The sequence below is a fragment of the Gadus morhua genome, chromosome 1, assembly GCF_902167405.1.
Source record: "Gadus morhua chromosome 1, gadMor3.0, whole genome shotgun sequence".
Lineage (NCBI taxonomy): Eukaryota > Metazoa > Chordata > Actinopteri > Gadiformes > Gadidae > Gadus > Gadus morhua.
Genome location: NC_044048.1, coordinates 19837531 through 19859525, shown reverse-complemented (window position 1 = coordinate 19859525; position 21995 = coordinate 19837531). Strand labels below are relative to the sequence as shown.

At 51.1% G+C, this 21995-nt stretch overlaps 1 protein-coding gene across 6 annotated transcripts in view; it reads right to left on the bottom strand.

Moving 5' to 3' along the window:
- The window catches only part of prex1 (phosphatidylinositol-3,4,5-trisphosphate-dependent Rac exchange factor 1), a 95127-nt gene that overhangs the window by 42236 nt on the left and 30896 nt on the right, over positions 1-21995 (bottom strand). For all 6 annotated transcript variants that reach the window (XM_030357912.1, XM_030357920.1, XM_030357946.1 and 3 more), the window contains exons 7-13: positions 17271-17404; positions 15794-15909; positions 12803-12952; positions 9239-9386; positions 4505-4605; positions 1468-1571; positions 869-918 (exon numbers count right to left, since the gene is read on the bottom strand). In XM_030357912.1, the coding sequence (XP_030213772.1) occupies positions 869-918; positions 1468-1571; positions 4505-4605; positions 9239-9386; positions 12803-12952; positions 15794-15909; positions 17271-17404 (803 nt within the window). The remainder of the gene's footprint in view (positions 1-868; positions 919-1467; positions 1572-4504; positions 4606-9238; positions 9387-12802; positions 12953-15793; positions 15910-17270; positions 17405-21995) is intronic.

Sequence of the window (21995 nt, the reverse complement as noted above, 5' to 3'; positions counted from 1 at the left end):
GCCTAGGAACCCCTGGCAGGAGAGGAGAGATATCATCGATACTGAGCCGATAACGGAGGAGACATCTCCTTTCCAATGTTTTGCCAGGAGCCCAAATGAGATCGTTATTAGTTGGCGATGCACGGGAAATTCCTCCCGGAAATATGACATAATATTTGGCCAGCGCGGAGGGGCGGGTTGTGGGGGTGAATGGGCCTTTGTCTACGGCACCAAAGGCCTCTTTGTCCCGGACAATGGAGACCCTGGACACTTCAATCAGAGGGGAGATAGGGGATAGATAGGGGGAGAGAGAGAGGGAGAGAGAGAGACAGGGGGAGAGAGGGAGGGAGGGGGAGAGAGGGGGAGAGAGGGAGGGAGGGGGAGGGAGGGAGACAGGGGGAGAGAGGGAGAGATAGAGAGATAGGGGATAGACAGGGGGAGAGAGGGAGACAGGGGGAGGGAGGGAGACAGGGGGAGAGAGGGAGACAGGGGGAGAGAGGGAGGGAGGGGGAGGGAGGGAGACAGGGGGAGAAAGGAAGCGAGGGGGAGAGATAGTAATAGGGGGAGAGAGGGAGACAGGGGGAGAGATAGTAATAGGGGGAGAGAGAGAGAGAGGGAGACAGAGGGAGAGAGGAAGCGAGGGGGAGAGATAGTAATAGGGGGGGAGAGATTGGGAGGAGGGAAGATGAAAGGAGAGATGGGGGGGGGGGCTCTGGGGGAGGAGGCCACATCAGGAGAGGGGAGGAAAGAAAGAAAGATATATACAAAGGGAGCAAGGGGGAAGACGGAGGGGAACTGTGTGTGTGTGTGTGTGTGTGTGTGTGTGTGTGTGTGTGTGTGTGTGTGTGTGTGTGTGTGTGTGTGTGTGTGTGTGTGTGTCAGTACTCACTTGATGACAGGCGTGTGGAGGCTGTGCATGCGACAGTACAGCCGGACGCCCTATGGGAGAGCAGAACACAGGGGTGGGCGGGGCTTAGGGCCACTGAAGAATGAGTTATTGTCACTCGGATCAAAGATACCAACAGCACACACACACACACACACACACACACACACACACACACACACACACACACACACACACACACACACACACACACACACACACACACACACACACACACACACAGGCGATAAACTCAAATCATGTGTGTTGGTGTCCTAAAGGAAACATGAATTTCCCCTGCAGGAGCAATAAAGTATTCATCTATCCCTCCCTTCCTCCCCCCCCCCCCCCCCCCCCCCCCCCCCCCCCCCCTCCCTCATCCATCCTTTTCTCTCTCCCTCCTTCCCCCCTCTCCCTCCCCCCCTCTCATGTGTTCATGTCCTGGCCTACCTTGGACATGATGTCCTCCCTCTCTCTCCCCCCCTCATGCGTTCATGGCCTGGCCCTATCTCCCTCCCTCCCTCATCCATCCTTCTCTCTCTCTCCCTCTCTCTTCCTCCCTCCCTCTCCCTCTCTCCCCCCCTCATGCGTTCATGTCCTACCTTGGACATGATGTCCTCCATCTCGCTGCGGGCCTTGTAGGTGCCGTCGTCGTAGCGGAAGCGGTAGAGCACCTGCTCGTTCTTGAACTGGTGCTTGTCCGACACTGGGAGCCCGCAGACAGGAAGGGGAAACAGAGGGTCAGGCTCAGGGTTCCAGCGTCAAATTAAAAGCGCACACATCAGAAGTGGAGTGGTTTGCGGATGATTTCTGCAGCGTAAGCAATCGAAAACAAAACGTGTTTTGGATTGATCCGATACAGTAGGAAAAATAAAAACGGATTATAAGATCCATAGGCAACATTAGTAACCTAAAATTCGAATTTAAAAGCTTTTAATCAACAACTAAGTCCGGACAAAAATTAAACAAAACAAATATTTAGTAGCTAAGCAGAATTGAGCAACAAAAAACAGGAACCACTTCAACTACTGGCTTGGGGGTTTAAAGAAATTGCTCTCTCATCGAGTCTAGACTCAAAGCCCCCCCTCTCAGCACCCTTAAAGAGAGAGAACCTTCTGGAATGCTCCACAGAATCACCCATTGTAAAAATATAAGTGGTGGGCTTTGAAATTACAGTAAGATTATCCCAGCGGATCAAACGAGCTGCTGAAATAGATATTCACGCCACTGCGTCATCTGGTTGGAGCCCGCACTGTAACGCCGGTCTCATGGGACCACAGACTACCCCCCCCCCCCCCACCCTATCCCCCACCCTATCCCCCCCCCCCCCCCCCCCCAACATAAAGGCTTCTCTTAAATATAATCTTCCAGGCTTTGGGTCTCCACGGACAGGAGGGCGAGTGTGGAGGGTGAGGGTGAGGTTCAGTGAGAGGGTGAATGACGCAGACCAGCAGACCATACGCTACGAGTCAGAGAACGCGAGTCGTCCTGGCAACCAGCCCCCCCCCCTCCCCCCCTTTAATATAAATGTTGATCTTGGATCGTCCTCCCAGCAGCACCAGCAGAGCTCCCACAGTAGGGGGGGGGGGGGGGGGGGGACCACCGCAGCATTCGTGTTTGGCCTCCTTTAACCGGACTGGGTTTCCCAGCAGAGTCCCGGACTCCCCCGGGCATCAGGGTCTGAGGTCAGGGTGGGGGGGGGGGGGGGGCAGGGGGTTTCCCCCTAAACAGATCGACTCATCCTCTGTCCGAGCACCGCAAACCCAAGTGGCCACGCCCGCGCAAAGCTCCGTCCGTCCGGCCCATTGTGCAGGGTGGGGGCCCCGGGGAGACGGGTGGGGCCCTGACGGAGCTCGCTAAGGGGCCCTCTGGGGGACTTCCCCAGGTGTTGGGTGTCCGTAGCGTCGTCTTAACTATGGGATCTGTGGGCGCCAGGACTTACAGAGGTTAGCGCGATGTGTCATCATGGTTAGCGCTCTTTGACAAGGTTTGCCAAACAAAAGTTGCCTAAAAATTGCTCATTGAATTTACTTTGGTTTTGTTATTTTTTTGGGTCATTTCCCATTACTAACGGCCGGGTCTATTTACTTACTCCTTACTCTGCTTCTTATTTATGAAAAATGTAATTTTTGCGGTATTATTTCTTCCCTGGTTGGCTGGCATGTCGTTGTTTGGGGTACAACGTGATCCACTGAGGAGAGGAGTCCTAGCTGGGCTGTCAGGGCAGCGGTCGTACTCTACCCCCCCCCCCGTTAGCCCTGCTCTGGGGGACCCCGCTATCTGGGATCGTCTTCACACACCTCCTGTTTCTACAGGTACAATGTTCTACCAACAGGTGCACTTGGTACTATAAAGGAAGAGGAGATTACATCAAGGCCATTCAAGAGTACAGCACAGAGTGAGGAAGATGAAGGCAGAGGCAGAGGCAGAGGCAGAGGCAGAGGCAGAGGCAGAGGCAGAGACAGACAGACAGACAGACAGACAGACAGACAGACAGACAGACAGACAGACAGACAGACAGACAGACAGACAGACAGACAGACAGACAGACAGAGAGAGAGAGAGAGAGAGAGAGAGAGAGATTGAGGAATAGAGGATGATATGAAGAGTGGAGGGAGCCAGAGAGCGAGAGAGGGAGTGACACGGAGAGAGGGCGAGCAAGAGGGAGATGAGTGAGGACGACAGAACGGGAGGGAGACGGTGAGAGGGAGATGGGGGAGAGGGACGAGGAGGAGGAGACAGCGGAGGAGAGGAACCCGTAGCGATCCGAGGCTGCTGAGCTGTCGGCGCTGTGAACAGGAGACGTGCGGCCCGCGTCCGTCAGTCTGCTCGTCGCCCGGCCGCGGGGAACGCAGAGAGACAGACGGGCCCGTCTCCAAAACAGTGGAACTAAACGCTGAGGAGCAGCTGTGTCTGCCGGGCAGCCCATCAGGGGGATGCCTACGCAGGGGAACCCACCGTAGAACCCGAAGAAGAACCCACTGGGGAACACACACTGGGTGAGGTGGTGAGCACCAACTGATCCAGTACAGGACAACACGTCTCTGGTCGTTAAGGAAGGAGGTGAATGATTGGTTTAAAAATGGGTTGAGGCTTGCACATGTGTTTCCGTGCAGATGAGCGAAAGAAGGTTTCGATTTGAAACCACAGAAGAACGACCGAAAGAGGGAAAGAACAAAGAGAGAAAGTGGGGGAAAGACAGGAAGAAAAAGAGAGGACGTTTGCTCACTTTCTCTCCCTCACTCTTTATTCAAAGGATGAAGGAAGAAAGAGAGAGAGAAAGAAAAGAGAGAAAGAGAGGAGGAACGAAAGAATGAACGGAAGAACGGAAAAAATAAAACACAAATGAAAGTCAAAGACGGAAAGAAGGAAAGGAAGAGAAAAGTAATGAATAAGTAAACAGAGTTCACCAAGAGAAGGTGCAGGAGAATGAGAAAGGAGAATAGGGAACAAAGAATTCCTTCTTTGTTCTCAGTTCTCCTTTCTCGTTCAGGAGAATTGAGAACAAAGAACAGAAAGAGCGAGGGAGAGAAGGAGAGAAGGACGGAAAGAAGCAGAGGAGGACAGTAGAGGAGGCGAGAAAGGAGAGGAGGAAAGGAGAGGAGGAAAGGAAAGAAGGAGAGGAGAGAGGAGCAGTACCGTGGTGGATGATGCCGTTCTCCAGCAGCGCCTGGCCCAGGTTCACTCCCTCGTCAGGTTTACTGATCTCTCCGCTCTCCAGCAGCCACGACACAAACTCACTGGAACACGGAACACAGAACATTAGAACATTAGAACATTATAAACTGACAGGAACACAGAACATTAGAACATTATAAACTCACTGGAACACAGAACACAGAACATTAGAACATTATAAACTCACTGGAACACAGAACACAGAACATTATTAACGCACTGGAACACAGAACACAGAACATTAGAACATTATTAACACACTGGAACACAGGACATTGTAAACTCACTGGAACATAGTACATTAGAACATTATAAACTCTAATTATAAATTATTTCTCCTCCCCCCCCCTCCTCCTCCTCCTCCTTTCTCCTCCCCCTCCTCCCCCCCTTCCCTTCTCCTCCCTCCTCTCCGTCCCCCCTCTACCTTCTCCTCCTCCCCCCCCCTACCCGGTCAGACTAATGTGTTCCCTCTCCTCAGTCTCCCTCCTTCACGCCACCGAGCTAAATCAATTCCCCTGGTATGATGAGCGCTGAATAGGACTGACGCTGGGCGAGTGTGTGTGCGTGTGTGTGTGTGTGTGTGTGTGTGTGTGTGTGTGTCTGAGGTTGAGAATGAGCCTGAAACTGCTGTTAGTTTGTGCACGTGCCTGCGTGTGTGTGCGCGTGTGCGTGTTTGTGTGCTATGCTCATCAGCCTTTATCCTCTTAATGTAAAGTCAAAAGATGGAACAGCTTGACTAACAATAACTAAGGGTAATCAAAGTGATTGACTGAGCGTGTGTGTCTGCGAGCGACGTGCGTCTGCGTCATATGTATGCATATGTATGCGCGTGTGTGCGTGTGTGTCTGCGCGTGTGCATATGTTTGCGTGTGTGTGTGTGTGTGCGTCTGCATGTGTGTTATTGAACCATAATGTGACCCCAGTGTGTGGCTGTTGTGGTGAACGGGGGTCACCTTGGCCAGCTGGCGATATGTTTTTGTGTCTGGTCAGGGAGCAGCAGGAATATTTTACCATGATAATTATTGACGCAGTTACCACCAACCAGCTGATACACTATCCTCCAAGACGGGACGACTGTGTGTGTGTGCGCCCCTCTGCTCATCTGTCATGTGTGTGTCTGCCCTTCTGTTGTGTGTGTGTCGAATGTCAGTGAGGTGTGTGTCTGTGTGTGTGTGTCTGTGTGTCGAATGTCAGTGAGGTGTGTGTCTGTGTGTGTGTGTGTGTGTGTGTGTGTCGAATGTCAGTGAGTCTGTGTGTTAAAGGAAGGAGCTGTTAATTGACGGTGGCACTGGACCTAAACGAGGAGGGGGGAGTGTGGGGGGAGGGGAGAGAGGGGAGGTTGGGGTGAGGGGAGGGGTGAGGGGGGTGTGAGCGTTGGGTGTTACGTAAGAGCCAGGTTCATTTTGGAAACAGAGCTGTTATGGAAATTAATACAACGCACAGGAACTGTGTGTGTGTGTGTGTGTGTGTGTGTGTGTGTGTGTGTGTGTGTGTGTGTGTGTGTGTGTGTGTGTGTGTGTGTGTGTGTGTGTGTGTGTGTGTGTGTGTGTGTGTGTGTGTGTGTGTGTGTGTGTGTGTGTGTGTGTGTGTGTCAAGGAAAAAGGTGAAGACAAGTTAAAACCAGACTGAGATTTCCAACAGATGGTGACGTCAGCAGACTCAACAGGGCAAAATCGGACAGCTGTTTCTGAAAATATGCTAAAGACGGAATGCTAAAGATGATGTGCTAAAAGATCAATGCTAAAGAAGCTATGCTAAAGAAGCTATGAGCTTCTTTAGCAGCTTGAGAAACGATGTTATCTGATGGGCTGTTCTGCAACAAACACATTTCTCCTACAGGGGATTAATAAAGTTGTATCTTATCTTAACAGAGGGTATGCTAAAGAGGAAACGCTACAGAGACTATGCTAGAAAGCTGTGCTAAAGACCTATGGCTAAAGATGCAATGCTAAAGAGGTGACGCTTACAAAGCTACGCTGAAGGGGCTAGGCTAGCACAACCATGCTCTCGAAGCTATGCTCAAGAGGATATACTAAAGAGGGGTGAAGTGAAGCTAAAGGGTTAGCCCTGGTGTCATCCACAACTGCCGCGGGGATGGGGCATCTCAGGGCAACGGCCCTGTTGCTGCATGCCCAAACCTCCTTAGCATATAAATCACCAGGGGAGTCAAGATGGAGGGCTGACGATGGATCAATCCACATGCTGGACTGATTCACAGGCTTGGAGGCGGGTTAGGGATTTGGCGGGGTCTGGTTTAACCCCCGGTTTCCATAAGCAGGACAATCAGGACAATGTCTACGGTCGATATTAACAGTTGAAGATGAATGGAATCGTCTGTAGTATTTCTGAACTCTGCTGGCCTCCAGTTGATTGTTAACTGGAGGTGGGATCCGCAAGCTATTATTGGACGGTACTTGTCGCTTCCTCGAGTAGTGGTGTTGGTGTTGTGGGCGATAAAGCAAGTAAGGCCAAGTCATGTGCGACTAAACATAGCTCTGGTGTGCAGGCTTCGATGCCATTACATGCTACTATGCATGTCTGCGGTTCCCATTACCCGTGGGATATCTACTGGGCCTTGGCACAGCGACGACGTGAGCACCACTGATGGGACCTGCTTGAGGTCTGCTGTAAGCGGGAGGCTGTCAGAGCAGGATAAATATACACTTAGGAAGAGATCCAGCACTCTGAGCCCTGACGTTTACTACTGATGACTGTTTCAACAGCCCCACAGCCAACACAGAGGCAACACTGCACAGGGAGAACTAACCCAAACACTTCCATCAATACTAACCCTTCGACTTTCTGCCTAACCCTTACACTAAACTAACACTTAACTACACCCTAACCCCAGCACTTAACTAATCCTAACCCTAATCCCATCACTAAACTAACCCTAACACTAACAGTAAACTAACCCTGACCCTAAAGCTAAAACTTCAGCACTTTCTGGCTAACACCAAACCTAACCAAGTGGTTGTGTTGTCTAAACCTCACCAAGAAGTTGTGTGGTCTTAACCTAACCAAGTACCGAGTAGTTGTGTAGTCTCAGCCTAACAAAGTAGTTGGGTTGTCTAAACCTAACCAAACTGTGAATGAAAACTGAAAATTAATTAAAATAATGTGTGACACACACACACACCATGCCTTCTGGTTGAAGGTCCTGTGTTGACCCCCTCATCCACCACCACCTTCTAGTCGCTCTGTGCACTACGTTTCCTGACTTCCTGAAGCCTTTCTGGAGGAAGGCTTTATTGGCGGACGGCCCTGGAGGTTCACTCCCTGTGTGGTAACGCACACGAAGGGAGAGATGGGGGGAAGGACGGAGAAGGGAGGAAGGAAGAGGACAGGAGAAGGGGATGGATGAGGAGGTGTGGGTGAAGCCAACAGACGATGTGTTTGGGAGGTGGGGTATGGCAGAGGGTAGCAGGGGTTGAAAGTTGACTGGGAAAACTTTTTCTTTTTTTTTTTCACACATGAAATCAGCGACTTTCCTCTTGAAAATAAGAGTCCATTTGGAGGCTGATTGTGTCAATGTGTTGGTCTGTGCTTGTCCGTGTGTGTGTGTGTGTGTGTGTGTGTGTGTGTGTGTGTGTGTGTGTGTGTGTGTGTGTGTGTGTGTGTGTGTGTGTGTGTGTGTGTGTGTGTGTGTGTGTGTGTGTGTGTGTGTGTGTGTGTGTGTGTGTGTGTGTATACGTGTTTTGGTCTGTGAGTGTGTGTGATCGCGTGCGTTAAAGAAGAAAGTCCAGTCCAGGAAGCGTTTGTCTGGTGATACGAGTGTGTGGCGGCAGAGCTGCGTTCAGAGGTAATCACGCCGTTGATTTGTACAAACAGCAGGATGCTGCGACTGAAGCAGATTAGCTCCTCAGGCCGGAGCTCTGCCTGCTAATCTCAGAGCACAGCTTCCCCTCCTTGGGTTACGTAACAGCTGACGGACCGGGGAGAGACCCAGTGGGGGCTCAGATTCACCTCCTACAACGTTCTGTAAGCTACTGTTAGCGTCTGTTAGCTTCTGATTAGCATCCGTTAGCTTCCGGTGTCTACTGGTATCTACTGGTGTTTACTGGTAGGTTAGGTTCTGGTTGGCTAGCTTTTGTTAGCTTCTGTTAGCTTTTTCTAGGTGAGCTTCTGGGAGGTTATAGCTTCCGTTAGCTTCCGTTAGCTTTCGTTAGCGGCGTTTGACTCCCAGCCAACGGGTTCTGGGTTCAAACCTCAATGTGTGAACCCTTGAGCAAGATGCCATACCCCTTCTTGCACATGACAGGTTTCAAGCTAGCGCCTCCCAGCTCATTCATGACAGGTTTCAAACCAAATTGACTCTGAATCGCTGCTTCGTTACGGTGTTTACATACATTTACATTTCATTCACAGTCCGCCCACGGAGACGTCTCCCTGTGACCGACAGCCAGCGGAGGCTAAGAAATGGAGCAGCAATCCAGTCCGACAGAAACGTAAGAGATCCAAATGGGTCAGGTCGATGAGGACCTCGGGTCTCATGGGGTAACGACAGAGGGCAGGATGGTCCAGTGACCTGGCTGGACTCTCAGCAGACCACCCTGAAGACATCCCTGAGCCAGAGTCCTACTCGATCCTACCAGCTCCTCAACAACTTTCATCTCTACTCACTGCAGTTAGCTTCGGGGAAAAAAAAACATCTGCTCAATGAGTATGTCGTAAGCAGGTGGATGAAAAACTCACTTTCCCATGAAGCACTTGGGCACGTTGCTGAGCTTCCGGCGGCGGTCCTTGATCAGGTGACGGCTCTTGCTCATCATCATGTGGTAGAGCTTCTCGCCCTTCTCCGCGATCATCACGTACGCATCCCTCTCCATGCCCAGCTTCAGACCTGCAGCGGGAACATCACGTCGGTTAAACTCAATCCTTTTCACACGTTACAGATTTGTGATTTGTATACCTAGCAAAGTAAGGGATTAGAGTCTCCTTCCATCGTTTGACTGTGTAACACAAATCACAGACTTGTGTGACCACAACATTGTAAAACAGTCGAAGGAGCCGGAAGGTTGTGGGTTTGAACTCCAACGTCCCCCCGGTGCCCTTGAGCAAGACTATTTAGAGAATGTTGAAAAGGAATGAAAACGCCCCCTTTACCGTGCGTCATTTGCATGCAAAGGCGAAACACTATAACACCACATACCATGACAACATTATGGATTCACCGTCACCGACAACACATGATTTTCTAAAACGCATCCTATCGCAAACAAGCGCCTCTACTGCTGTGTTCCTCTGGACTCCCTCCCTAACGCGGGCCTCAACCCACCACCTCCAGGAACAGGTCCCACCACAGCACGTCTGAACCCCAGAGAAAGTGCCGCTCTCCCTGGGCAAGGCAGACACCCTGAGCAGGGTGCTGTCTCTGATGGAGAGGTGGGTGGGGTGGAGGGGGTGGGGGGGGGGGTACTCGGATTACATAGGAACAGCAGCTGGAGCGCGGCTGAAACAATGAGAGCCATTCAACAACAGAAACATCCGTCGGGGCCCCGGGGCCCTCCAGCGCTCACCGCCTCTGGCCCCCAGCTGTCGGACCTCGTCCAGAACAGCTCCTTGTCTACCCAGTCCCGATGGCACAAGCTGGTACACCACACACACACACACACACACACACACACACACACACACACACACACCCCAGCTTCGCACAGAAGCCCACGTGATTGGAGGAGCGACTGACACGGCCCAGCTGGTGGGAGATGGACATGGAAATAAAAACCCAGCCCAGAGACTTCCGGAAAAGGCCCTGGAATGGCCCCGTTATCGACCAGAGGAAACGCCGCCAACCGCACGTGTTGAAGTGGTTGTTTGGGGAGAAGACAATGAGGAGCAGGGGTGGGAACAGTGTTGGCAGAGGTCTGCGCCGCGAGGTTGTTTCCTATTTCTGAATCAGAGGAAACTGTCGAGACGGTAGCCAACGCATCACGGGCGGGGAGAGAGGCCGAGTGCTTTACGACGGGGGTTTGCATCGCTAAAGACACCCGTTACGTTCCAAACAAACTACAATCGACGTGGTCACATTCTGTAGGTTAATTGGCCAATGTGCCAATTAAGCAAGGCTCACAACGCCTAACATGGAAGGTGGTCGTCCTTGGAGCAAGATGCCTTCTCACCCGCCTACCTGCTCCATAACGACGTGCAGCTAAATTCACCGCGTGGGATTGGATGAAAGCACGCTTCGCGACGGAATGGGAAACGGCACCATATTCAAATCAAACAAGCGCTTAACCAGACATAACGTTTTTTAGAGAAATATCGCCGCAGCGGTCGCACAGCATACCGCTCTCTTTTGAAGTGCACTCAGAGTTTAAGGAACAGGTGATGGGCTAGGGGCTGGAGGTATTGGGGGGGGGGGGGGGGGGGGTGACAATCTGCCGTCAGATCACTGGAAGCCCCCCCGCCCTCACCACACCACCATCTGTTGGCTGCAGGTCGATTTCCAGCGGGCCGTAAACCGATACCGCTGGCCGGACCATTCGTTCTCCTCTCCTTAGGTAACCGCCTTAACTTCCACTTTACCGCCAGAAGGTCAACCTGGACCTGCTCCACCAACTGTTCACCTCGGCCACGTCCATATGCCTCCAGCACAAGGGGCGGCATGTGGCTCAGGAGGTAGAGCGAGTTGGCTGGAAACCACAGGGTTGCTAGTTCGATCCCCGGCTCCTCCTAGCGGAGTGCCAAGGTGTCCCTGCGCGAGGCGCCTCACCCTGACAGCTCCTGACGAACTGGCCGAAGCCTTGGCTGAAGCGCTGTATAAATGCAGTCCGTTTAAAATCAGCCAGGTTCATCTGAGAAGGGGAAACACAGGTGTGCTCTCCTGGAGGAGTCTGGTACAGAGCTACGAGCCGCTCACCGATGGCCCGGGATAATCAATGTCCTGGGTTCCTCGCCTCAGTGCCATTAGGTAACCCCATCTGAAGCCCCAAATCTGGTTAAAGCCTTTTGATAGCCCCGAGCCTTACCGCTTCAAAACAACACGGACAGATGGTGAGGACTGAACAGGTGCAAAACACACTGTTTACCGCAGGAGCAGGAAGTCTGAATATCAGTAGCGGTAAGGCACACGGACGCTAACGAGGCTAAACAAGACGAATGCTTTGTCGTTTTCCATCCAGTCCGTATCATGAGGGTCTCGGATAACAAGTACATCTCGGTATCATGAGTGGTTTCCTCCTCGGGGGTTCCGAGACTTCAAACAGGACTTCTGGAACGGACTCAAAAACCCATTAGGAACACGAACGTTGGCCCTCGCATTCATTCGCGTTAGAATAATCATTTATCTCCGCCGTTCCCCCTGCTAAGCGGCCCGTTTCTGCGGCGAGTTGCAGCCTGCCTGGTTCTCACTCTGATCCCACACGCTGGTTAACACGTCGGAGTTATTCCAGTGTTGTGAATGAGCTCTGTGACCCAGCTGTGACTCCCCACTCGGGGAAACGCCCGTGTAGGCCCCCCTTTAGGAAGAGCCCTACCCCTACCTGCTCATTCAGGACATTGACATGCATCCACGATCCCTCGTAAGGACAGGATGGTCAGGTCCTTTGTGCTCTATTTGTCCACAGTCGTCCTCAATTCATACACGTTGCAAAGAAGTCCTTCAAATGTAAACCACTTCCTCTTTAAAAACTAAAATAAGCTTCTCAAACTGTTTTTTCTTTTGACCTTTCCAATTTGGCACAGAAACGCTCCACTTTTGAAGGAAGACTTGACGTGTGACTCAAACTATAACCATGTACGTAACTAGAACCCGAGAGGCCATTTTCTTATATGCTCATTGAGGACTCTGAAATGCATCCACAAACATCAGGTCCTTTGAACCACCATGTCCGGTCGTCCCAGTAGGCAAGCTTGAGCAAGATGCTCCGCACCCCTACCTGATTGTTAAAGACTTGAAAAAAGCATTTGGTACATGATTAAGCAGCAGATTGTGAATGCACAACACACATGCATAAATAATAATATATATCGTCAAATAATAAAGTTATCTAATAAAGTAAATTCAACCTTAATATTATGCGATTCGTTTTTGAGATATTAATTGCATAACTTTAATTTAAGTAAAGGAAACCGGTAGTAGTTTATAATTATTGTATGATTTAATAAAAGGGGGTGGGATAAAACAAGTACATACTTCTTCCCACTCCTTTTCAAATGTTTTAAGAAGAAAAAAAAGGGAAAAATATAGCCTTGTTTTTGTTCCAAAGATGACATTTTTGAAATACATTTTTCAAATCAAATCAAAGTTGGACTCACTCTCCCTCTGCTCCCGCTCTCTCAAGATGGCGTCCAGCCACTTCTGCTTGTCCTCGGTGTTCTTGGCCATGCACACGAACCACTTGTTCTTGGCCGTGTTGTGGATCTTCCAGCCGTTGGTCACCGTGTAGTTGTTGCTGTGGTAGTCCGCTGGAGATGATCACACGGCAATACGTCAGTACGCTGATACATCGTTAGAACATCACATCATTATGCGTTTGTCTCGTCGTCACATCGTTAGGTCATCGCCGACATCATGCAGCACTAAGTCATGACCTCGTTACATTAATATATCATGACATTAGGTGACGAAATGAAGCAATTTGCCGCCATCCAACTAGTGTCTGACAGTTTTTTCGTTCTGACTTTTAATGTGGTGAGTCTAACCACAGTAAGATTTAAAAAGGTGTCAAGATCATTCTGATGCTAGAATAGTCAACTTCATTAATAGATGTTGCAATGGAAGTGCTTCCATTGCAACACCATTCCCATTCAAAATTATATAAGCTTCTCAGACTGTTAAAAATAACCTTCTGACCTTTTCGCTTAGGCACAGAAGCGCTCCCCTTGTAAAGGAAGCCTCGACGTGTGGCTAAAACTATAACCATGAACATAACAATAACCCAAGAGGCCGTTTTAAAAGTCAATGGGGGGGGGGGGGGGGGGCGCGATTCCCTTTCTAAATGTTTACCAATTGACGGCAGGAAGCTTTACAGGCCAATTAGGGCCTGTTTGTGTGTTTGTGTGTCTGTGTGTAGCCCGCGGCCTGTCTGTGAGTGCAGTAAAGGCCGTCTCTCCCCCAGAGCTCAGGGCCACTCTCGCTTTATCACCCGAGCGGCTGCAGGTGTCTGATGAATAATGAATAGCGCCGTGTAATGGACTGCATTAGTCCTGGAGGTCGTATAAATAGCGAGCCGGAGGGAGGTTCAGACCCCCGCGTCAGAGTGAGGGCCCCGGCCCGTCCGTTGGAGAGTCCAGAGTCGGAACGGGGTCTCGTTCTGGACTTGAAGGGGATCCAGTTGATCTGAGCTGTGACGACATGCAGATTGGCCTGCAGGGTCTAAAGTGTTTTCATTTGAAAGACGTTTGTATGGTGTCGAAGTTATTTGGTTGCTATCATGACTTGGAACTGGAAGTGAACAAGAACAATTCTAGGAACCAACCAATCAGTTCCTCAAACTGTACCAACAGACTTGAGACACCCTATCATTCCACTACAACCCGTATTGGAATGATAGGGCGAGGTGACTCGGAAGATAAGATCATTCCCATCAACCAACACACCCCATCGTTCCACTTTAACCCGTAGAGTAGTGATAGGGTGCGGTGACTCAGAAGATAAGAGCCTTCCTATCAGCCACCCGATCGACTAAACCAACAGACTTAATGTCAAATGTAACCAGTTGAGGGCGTTTCACCTACCGACTAGCACTGAGTGACACCTCAAAAGTGGCAGATGAGGGCGTGTTGACATTAAGACGCACCTCTCAAACCACAGGCTTCTGTCAAAGTTTCCACCAGGCCTCCCCCCTCTACCCCCCCCCCCCCCCCCCCCCCCCCCCCCCCCCCCCCCTCCCTAACACACACACACACCCCCGCCTGTGAGCGCAGCTGGCTGAGTTGTTCGTACCGAGAGGAAGCAGGGCTCATCAGACGCCATCTCCTGATCATCTGTGCGCTACTCGCATCTAAGAACATCGAGCCATCGTGGTTCTTAGAATCGCAGGCAGATCACAGGAACTCGGTGAGTGCGGTTTCCCCGTTCCGCCTCCTCACCAGCTCTGGTTAGATGGGAACAGCCGACCGCAGTTGGACGCGAGATGCACATTTGACGTTTCGACCACTTTTGTGCCCGTGCCAGAAAAAACTAAAACAACGAGCCGACAATGTGCGAGAGCGAGAGGAGGACAGCGGTGCCCTGCCCCACCCTCCATGAAACTTTCGCTGTAACCACGACAGCAGCGAGAGCGGAGCGTTTTTATCGCAACGAAACTAATCGAGAGTTGAGGCGTGCCGTCTCCGACACGCGGCTCCGCAGCGCTGCAGAGACGGTCGGTTCGGCTTAGCTCAGGAGGTAGCGCGGGTTTCCCTTCGAGGTGTACCTGAGCGAGAGTCACCCCACCCAAACCGCTACCCGAGAGCTGGCGGTCGCCTTGCGTGGTCGACTCCGCCGTCGGTGTGTCAATGTGAATGAACCGTTGTGAAGTCGCTTTGGATGAAGTGCGCCGAAAACGTAATTGCAAATGTAATGGTGCTGCAGATTCCGCTGGGTGGAGGCTCACAGGGGCGCCTCCACCCACTGTACCCCACCGTCTGATTCTCCTCCGTCGTCGGACTGTTTCGGTGCGCCAGCTGCCCCCCCCCCCTTAAACCCCCCAATCCCTTACGCACTTATTGTATGTTGTAAATCCAGGCACTTAAAGCATAAGTACTTAGTATTAAGAATTATGCAGCATCTTATCCTATCTGTTTATGTTGTATACAGGGAATTTGTTAACCTAACAATGGTTGATTGGTTGTTTCTATGAACAGCCTTACTGTACCGACAGTGATATATCGTTTCTCTTCTTCTGACAAACGCAGTTATTGTAAGTTGCTTTTGATAAGAGCTTCGGCTAAATGCCCAAAATAGAAATGTATTATCTAGTGTGAAATGTGCTGCTGTGCAAACTGAAAAGTAACAAGTGTATTATTATATCGATGATCATCTTATGGAGGCGTTTTTCACCCGAAAGGTCCAGGGTTCGATTCCCAATGACCGCAGTCTACCTGTAGGCAACCCTTAAGGGAGCTGCCCTGACCACTTCCTGCCACTTAATGCCACGAATGGCAGGGTGAATCGCTTTGGATAAAAGCATCTCCCACATGACACGGGGATGAATGATTGTCCACCTAAAGAGCTGTGTAATGAAGTAATGTAAAGTTATGAATAAGTGAGTGCTGCGATGGTTGGCACTCACACACACGCACACACACACACACAGTACACACCTGTTCCGTCCTCCACGTTCTCCACCTCCATCACCTCCGTGTTGATGCGGCCCCTGAACACGTACAGGGGCCCACTGAGGGACTTGGTCCTCTTGGTGGACTTCTTCCCGGAGACTCTGGAAGAAGACGGTCAATGGTAAACGGACTGCGTTTATACAGCGCCCTTCTGACCAGTGGCCACTCACCGCGTTATTTGGAGTGGCCATTCACACATTAGGTGCATTTCCATCTCAAATGTGATGCGAATCTTTAGAAAGTTCGCAAAAAAGTAATTCGAATTAGGTGCGTTTCCATCAAGTGGTTGGAGCGGAATAGGGTGATGACGTTACATGTTGATGTCGGCAGGGTTGCTATGGCCAGTCGTTATGCGTAAATCGGAAAGACTGTCAGTCCTGTGTGTTCAAAGTTCGCTACGTCACAGCTGATTCGAAAAATGTGTTTCCATCTCCCATTTTGCGAATTTACTCTGTTACGCATTTCTCATAAACCACCTCAAGCGAGCGGATAAACCTTTTTGCGAATTAGAGGATTTTGATGCAAATTTTGGTGTTTCCATCACCGTTTACTGATTCAATACTTCAAAGTTCGCATTAAATTAGGGGGATGGAAACGCACCTACTGACACACCGACGGCGGTGTCAACCACGCAGGGCGACAGCCAGCTCGTCGGGAGCAGTTAGGGTTAAGTGTCTTGCTCAGGGGCTCAGCTAGGAGGAGCTGGGGATCGAACCAGCAACCTTCCGGTTACCAGCCAGCCTGCTCTACCTCCTCAGACACATGCCAGAAGAAGCAGGCACACCGGGAAGGTTAGTACTTTCCGTTGGCGGGCGAGGGCCCTGTTGCTGCCAGAGCTTCTCTGAGTGCAGACCAGTGTCTCTGAAAGCGCCTGCAGGTTGATCCTGGCAGCGGGCGAGGGGGGGCACGCCGGTACGATTCCTCTCTCTGTTTTGTTTGCATACTAATGCTCTGCCGTGCCGACACAGGAACTCACACATCAGCCCCAGCGCTGGCGTCCTCGCTCGTTTACGAGGGGGGCCGGGCGTGGCCTGCAGCGTTCCCTACACTCTCTGCACTCGCTGCAGAGCTCAGGTGGAGCTCAGCGCCAGAGGAAACCTCTGGGCTGAACGGCCGCCGCGGGCCGCCACACCACACCGGCGCTTGCGTTGATGGTTTCTGCGTCATCGGGCTTGGAGTGTGGCCTGCCAGAGGCCTCTAGTTCAGGGCCATCTGGTCAGCGTCGTGGCCTGGAGACGACGGCTCTTACAAATGGAGGTGTATTCAGACCTCCTCAAATGCTCCATCATAAATGAGCTGGAGAAACTCAGCTTTTTTTTGGCAGACTCTGACTGGACTGCTCAAAATCAGGGACAGGGGGGGACCTTCAATGCAAGCACAGCAAGAGGCCGAACTTGGCCTCAGCGTTCTCCTGGGTTCTCGCGAGTTCTCCTAGGTTCTCCGGGGTTCCCCGGCGGCTCACCTGGACTTCCTCTTGCAGTAGACCAGCAGGTTGTCGAACAGGAAGAAGACTCGCTCCTGGATGTTTCCGGCGGAGATCTTCAGCAGGTTGCCGTGGAGAAGCAGCTCCGTGGAGATGTCCGTCAGGTTGGTCCCCTGTGGAGGACAGAACCACAGTCAGACACGGGACATTTCTCAGGGGGGAGGTTAATGGGGGTGCCACCCGCTGGTATTCTAGCCACGTGGGGATGCGTCTCGTAACGGTCGCAGGTTTGATTCCGAGCTGCGCTTCTATGCAATGTTTTCGTGCCATATCATCAACACATTTTTCTCCTTCCTGTCAACAAAAGATAGGAATCAAATAACTCAAATCAATTAAACTACAATCAAACTACAATTAAACTACAATGTTTCTACGTTGTTTTGGTAACAGCACTAATGACCTGCCTGCTGTGGTGCTCAACTCACTGCATGTCGCTCTGGATAAAAAGAGTCTGCTAGACGACTTCATACTGAAGAAATGTTCAGGCCATTGGAGCGTTTAAGAGTGCAACCGCAGTACAAAGCTTTAGAAAAGATAAACACACCCAGAGCGAGACATGAGATTCCCCCCAGTTGAGGAACCCTGCTGGCATGTCCCTCACCCTCTAAGAGGAGGGCTGCAGTGAGGAGGGCTGCGGTGAGGGCTTTAATATTTGATTGCTGTGGCGGCAGTCCATTACTGGTCCAGTGAGAAGCTGCTTGATGGCTCTCGTGGGAGTCCACAGCGAGGAGGACGATGAGAACCACGTCAGTGAAAAACGCAGAGAGATACAGCTGTGGCGCTGTAAATCTCTCCGCTACTCTACCCATGTCAGAACAGAGACAACGCATGGCTGTCTCTCTCCCCTCCCTCCCTCCCCCACTCTCCCCCCAGCGCCTCTCCCCCTCAAACGTCTCATTACTGTACTCCCAGAAGTCTGGGGACCCTAAAGGGGTCAGAGGGCAAGCGGTTCTCTCTCGCCCAGACAGTTGGCCAGAGTATGAACTTAAACCGCGTCCTGAACTCCGGACTCAAACGCTCTCTCCCTTCGCGACAACACGCAGGCACGAAGCCTTCTGCACCGAGAGTCTGAGAGGAGGGGGTGTGGGTTTGGGGAGGGTAATGCTGATAGGAGGTACTACAATCGGAAGGCTTACAGGAAACCCTTTTTAAAAATAGCTGACCAGATACCCCGTGGGAGGTGCATGTTTAGATATATGGCATATTTTATTAACAGCGCATAGCCACAAACTGGTGAAAGGGCATATCAAAACACAAACCCACACACACACACAGTGTTGAATTGTCATGTTTAACCACAGCGTTCTCACTTCTTCAGCGTTCTTTACATTTCTAACACAAACAAAGTCGGGCACACACTGTTGAACACGTATCCCCTCTAGCATTACTAGAGCAGGACGTCTTGTCTTGATGTGAAAAGCAGGAGCCAATGTGTTCCCGTAAGTACGTGCGGGCGGCTTCGTGTACAGTTAACCCCGGGATCAAGCGCCTACTCTCTGGGCGGGCGTTTGGCGTCGCGGCTGATCACTTATTGATGAGCAGGGGCGGTCTCTGGTGATCGCTGATCCATCGACGAGCCGACCGCCTGCCTCGGAGCCAATTGACCTTCGTTATTCCTTACAAGTCCGGCCGTCAGATAACCAATTAAAACGCACCGTCAGGACATTCAAACATCACACAGCCAATTAAAACGCAGCATCAACACATTACGAACCCCCACACAAGGGCCTTTGAAGTTGATCTCGTCCGTGCGTAAGATGGATCCAAAGAGAAAAATAACGAACATCCTCTTTCTGTTCCTAAAGTGATCTGCTCTATGTCCTGTCTTTTAGAAACCCGGTTGTTCAGCAGTTGGGATCTTTTTTTTAGTTAGCTCAATAAAGAGAGAATACAGGGACAAGCTGGAGTCCACCTACCTCAGCTCTGACCCCCGACGCCTGTGGGGTGGCCTGCGACACATCACTGGCTATAAAGGGAGAAATAGCAGTGATGATCAGCCTGCCGCCTCTCTCCCTGACGACCTCAACACCTTTTACGGAAGGTTTGAGGCAACCAACCCCCTTCCTTCAGCAAGACTGGCCGAGGACCAGGACGACTACACTCTGTACCTGACCGTGGCTGACGTGAGGCGAGAGCTCCAAAGGGTGAACCCCCGGAAGTCATCGGGGCCCGATGGAGTCCCAGGCCGCGTCCTCAGGGGGTGCGCTGACCAGCTTGCGGAGGTATTCACCTCCATATTCAACTTATCACTGCATCTGTCTGAAGTCCCCACCTGCTTCAAGCAGGCCACCATCATCCCCATACCAAAGAAAACATCAGTAACCTGCTTGAATGACTACCGCCCTGTAGCACTGACCTCCACAATTATGAAGTGCTTTGAGCGGCTGGTCAGAACCCACATCTGCTCTACCCTTCCCAACACCCTGGACCCCTTTCAGTTTGCATACCGTCCAAACCGATCAACAGACGATGCCATTGCCCTAGCTACACACGCCACCCTCTCCCACCTGGAAAAGAGCAACACATATGTGAGGATGCTGTTTGTGGACTACAGCTCAGCATTCAACACTATTGTGCCTGCCAAGCTCGTCCCGAAGCTCAGGGGCCTGGGTCTTAAAACACCCCTGTGCAACTGGATCCTGGACTTCCTGACGAGCAGACCCCAGGTGGTGAGAATGGGCAACCACACCTCCTCCTCACTGACCCTGAGTACCGGGGCCCCCCAGGGCTGCGTACTCAGTCCCCTCCTGTACTCCCTGTACACGCATGACTGTGTGGCAACACACAGTTCCAACATCATCCTGAAGTTTGCAGACGACACTACCATCCTGGGTCTCATCTCTAACAACGATGAGACCGCCTATAGAGATGAGGTAAGGGTCTTGGCAGAATGGTGCCAAGACAACAACCTGTCTCTCAACGTCTGCAAAACCAAGGAAATGATCGTGGATTTCAGGAAGCTGCAGAGGGGGGGTCAGGACCCCATACACATCGAGGGAGCTGAAGTGGAGAGAGTCTCCAACTTCAAATTCCTCGGTGTGTACATCAAGGATGACCTAACCTGGTCCATGCAGGCAGGCTCAGCAGTCAAAACTGCACAGAAGCGGCTATACTTCTTGAGGAGACTCAAGAAGTTTGGCATGTCTTCAAAAACTTTAAAAAACTTTTACAGATGCACCATTGAGAGCATCCTCTCAGGCTGCATCACTGCCTGGTATGGTAGCTGCTCCGCTGCCGACCGCAAGGCCCTGCAGAGGGTGGTGAAGACAGCGGAGCGTATCACCGGCAGCCATCTCCCCTCCGTGCAAGGCATCTACAACAGTAGATGCCTGAGGAAAGCAAAAAAGATTCTAAAGGACAACAGCCACCCAGGCTATGGACTGTTCTCATTGCTGCAGTCTGGTAGACGCTACCGGAGCATCCGAACACGGACTACCAGACTCACAAATAGCTTTTTCCCCCTGGCTGTAAGGCTTCTGAATCAGAAACACTGAACCTCTGAACAGTTGCCACCTCCACCTACTCCCTGCTCCCCCACTCATACAATTCACTTCATAGATATATTTGCACAATTTTAAAAACTTTTAACTTATCCTTAGCATTTCTTTTTAACTTATTCTCTATTCACACTTAAACTGCTGCTAGCCCTTCTACTGTACTCTAATTGTTGTATGTTAATGTTACATTTTATATGGTTTATTTTCATAGTGTTATAGAGTTTTATGTTATTTTTTGTTATATGTATGACGTCTACTGCGTAGATGAATGATGCTTGCCAAGTCGTAAGAATTTTGCTGTGCTGAAGCAATTTGGTACATGCAACAATAAACACACTTTGACTTTGACTATTGATGTTCTGCCTCAGTCTCAACTGGGAATGTTGGGGAAAGCTGCTGAAAAACCAAATGAAAATATCATAAACCGCCCGGAGAAAGACAATAACGTGATTTAGCCGACAAACACTGACAACCACGACGGAACGGGAATGTTGTGTTCTTTAAGTGTGACAAAAAAGGTGCCGCACACACCTCTCCCGAAAAACACCATTCTAATCAATCACAGGTCACTCTGAGAAATCCATTTTCCGTTAGACTCCAGATTAACTGGAACCGAGCACGTCCATGTGTGGATACCTCGCGCAAACACACACACACACCCACAGACACCCACAGATAGACGGACCCACAAACACACACACACACACACACACACACACACACCCCGAGGCCAGCGATAGAGACCCGGCCCGGCAGAAGGCGCTCTGCTTGGGGCGTCTGTAATGGATTCGGCCTGGCTGAATTGGTGATGGATGTCTACTGCTACGGAGTTTAGGAACACCGATCTCCGAGAGTCTGGACATGCCTCACCCTGACCGCACCACAGGCTTGGATTACACACACGCACGCACACACACACGCACACGCACACACACACAGTGTTTGGGTGTGTGTGCGTGCGTCCCGGCCTGTCCATCAATGTGTCTGCATGTGTGTGTGTCTGTATGCATGGCTGCTTGCTTCTGTCCGTCGTTGTGTGCGTGTGTTTGTGTGTGCATTTGTATGCGTGCCTGTGTCTCTCTGTCCATCGATGTGTCTGCATGTGTGTGTGTGTTTGTGTTTGTATGAGTGCCTGTCTCTTTCTGTCCCATCTATGTGTGCGTCTGCGTATGCGTCTGCGTGTGGCTGTGTGTTTGTGTGCGCGTCT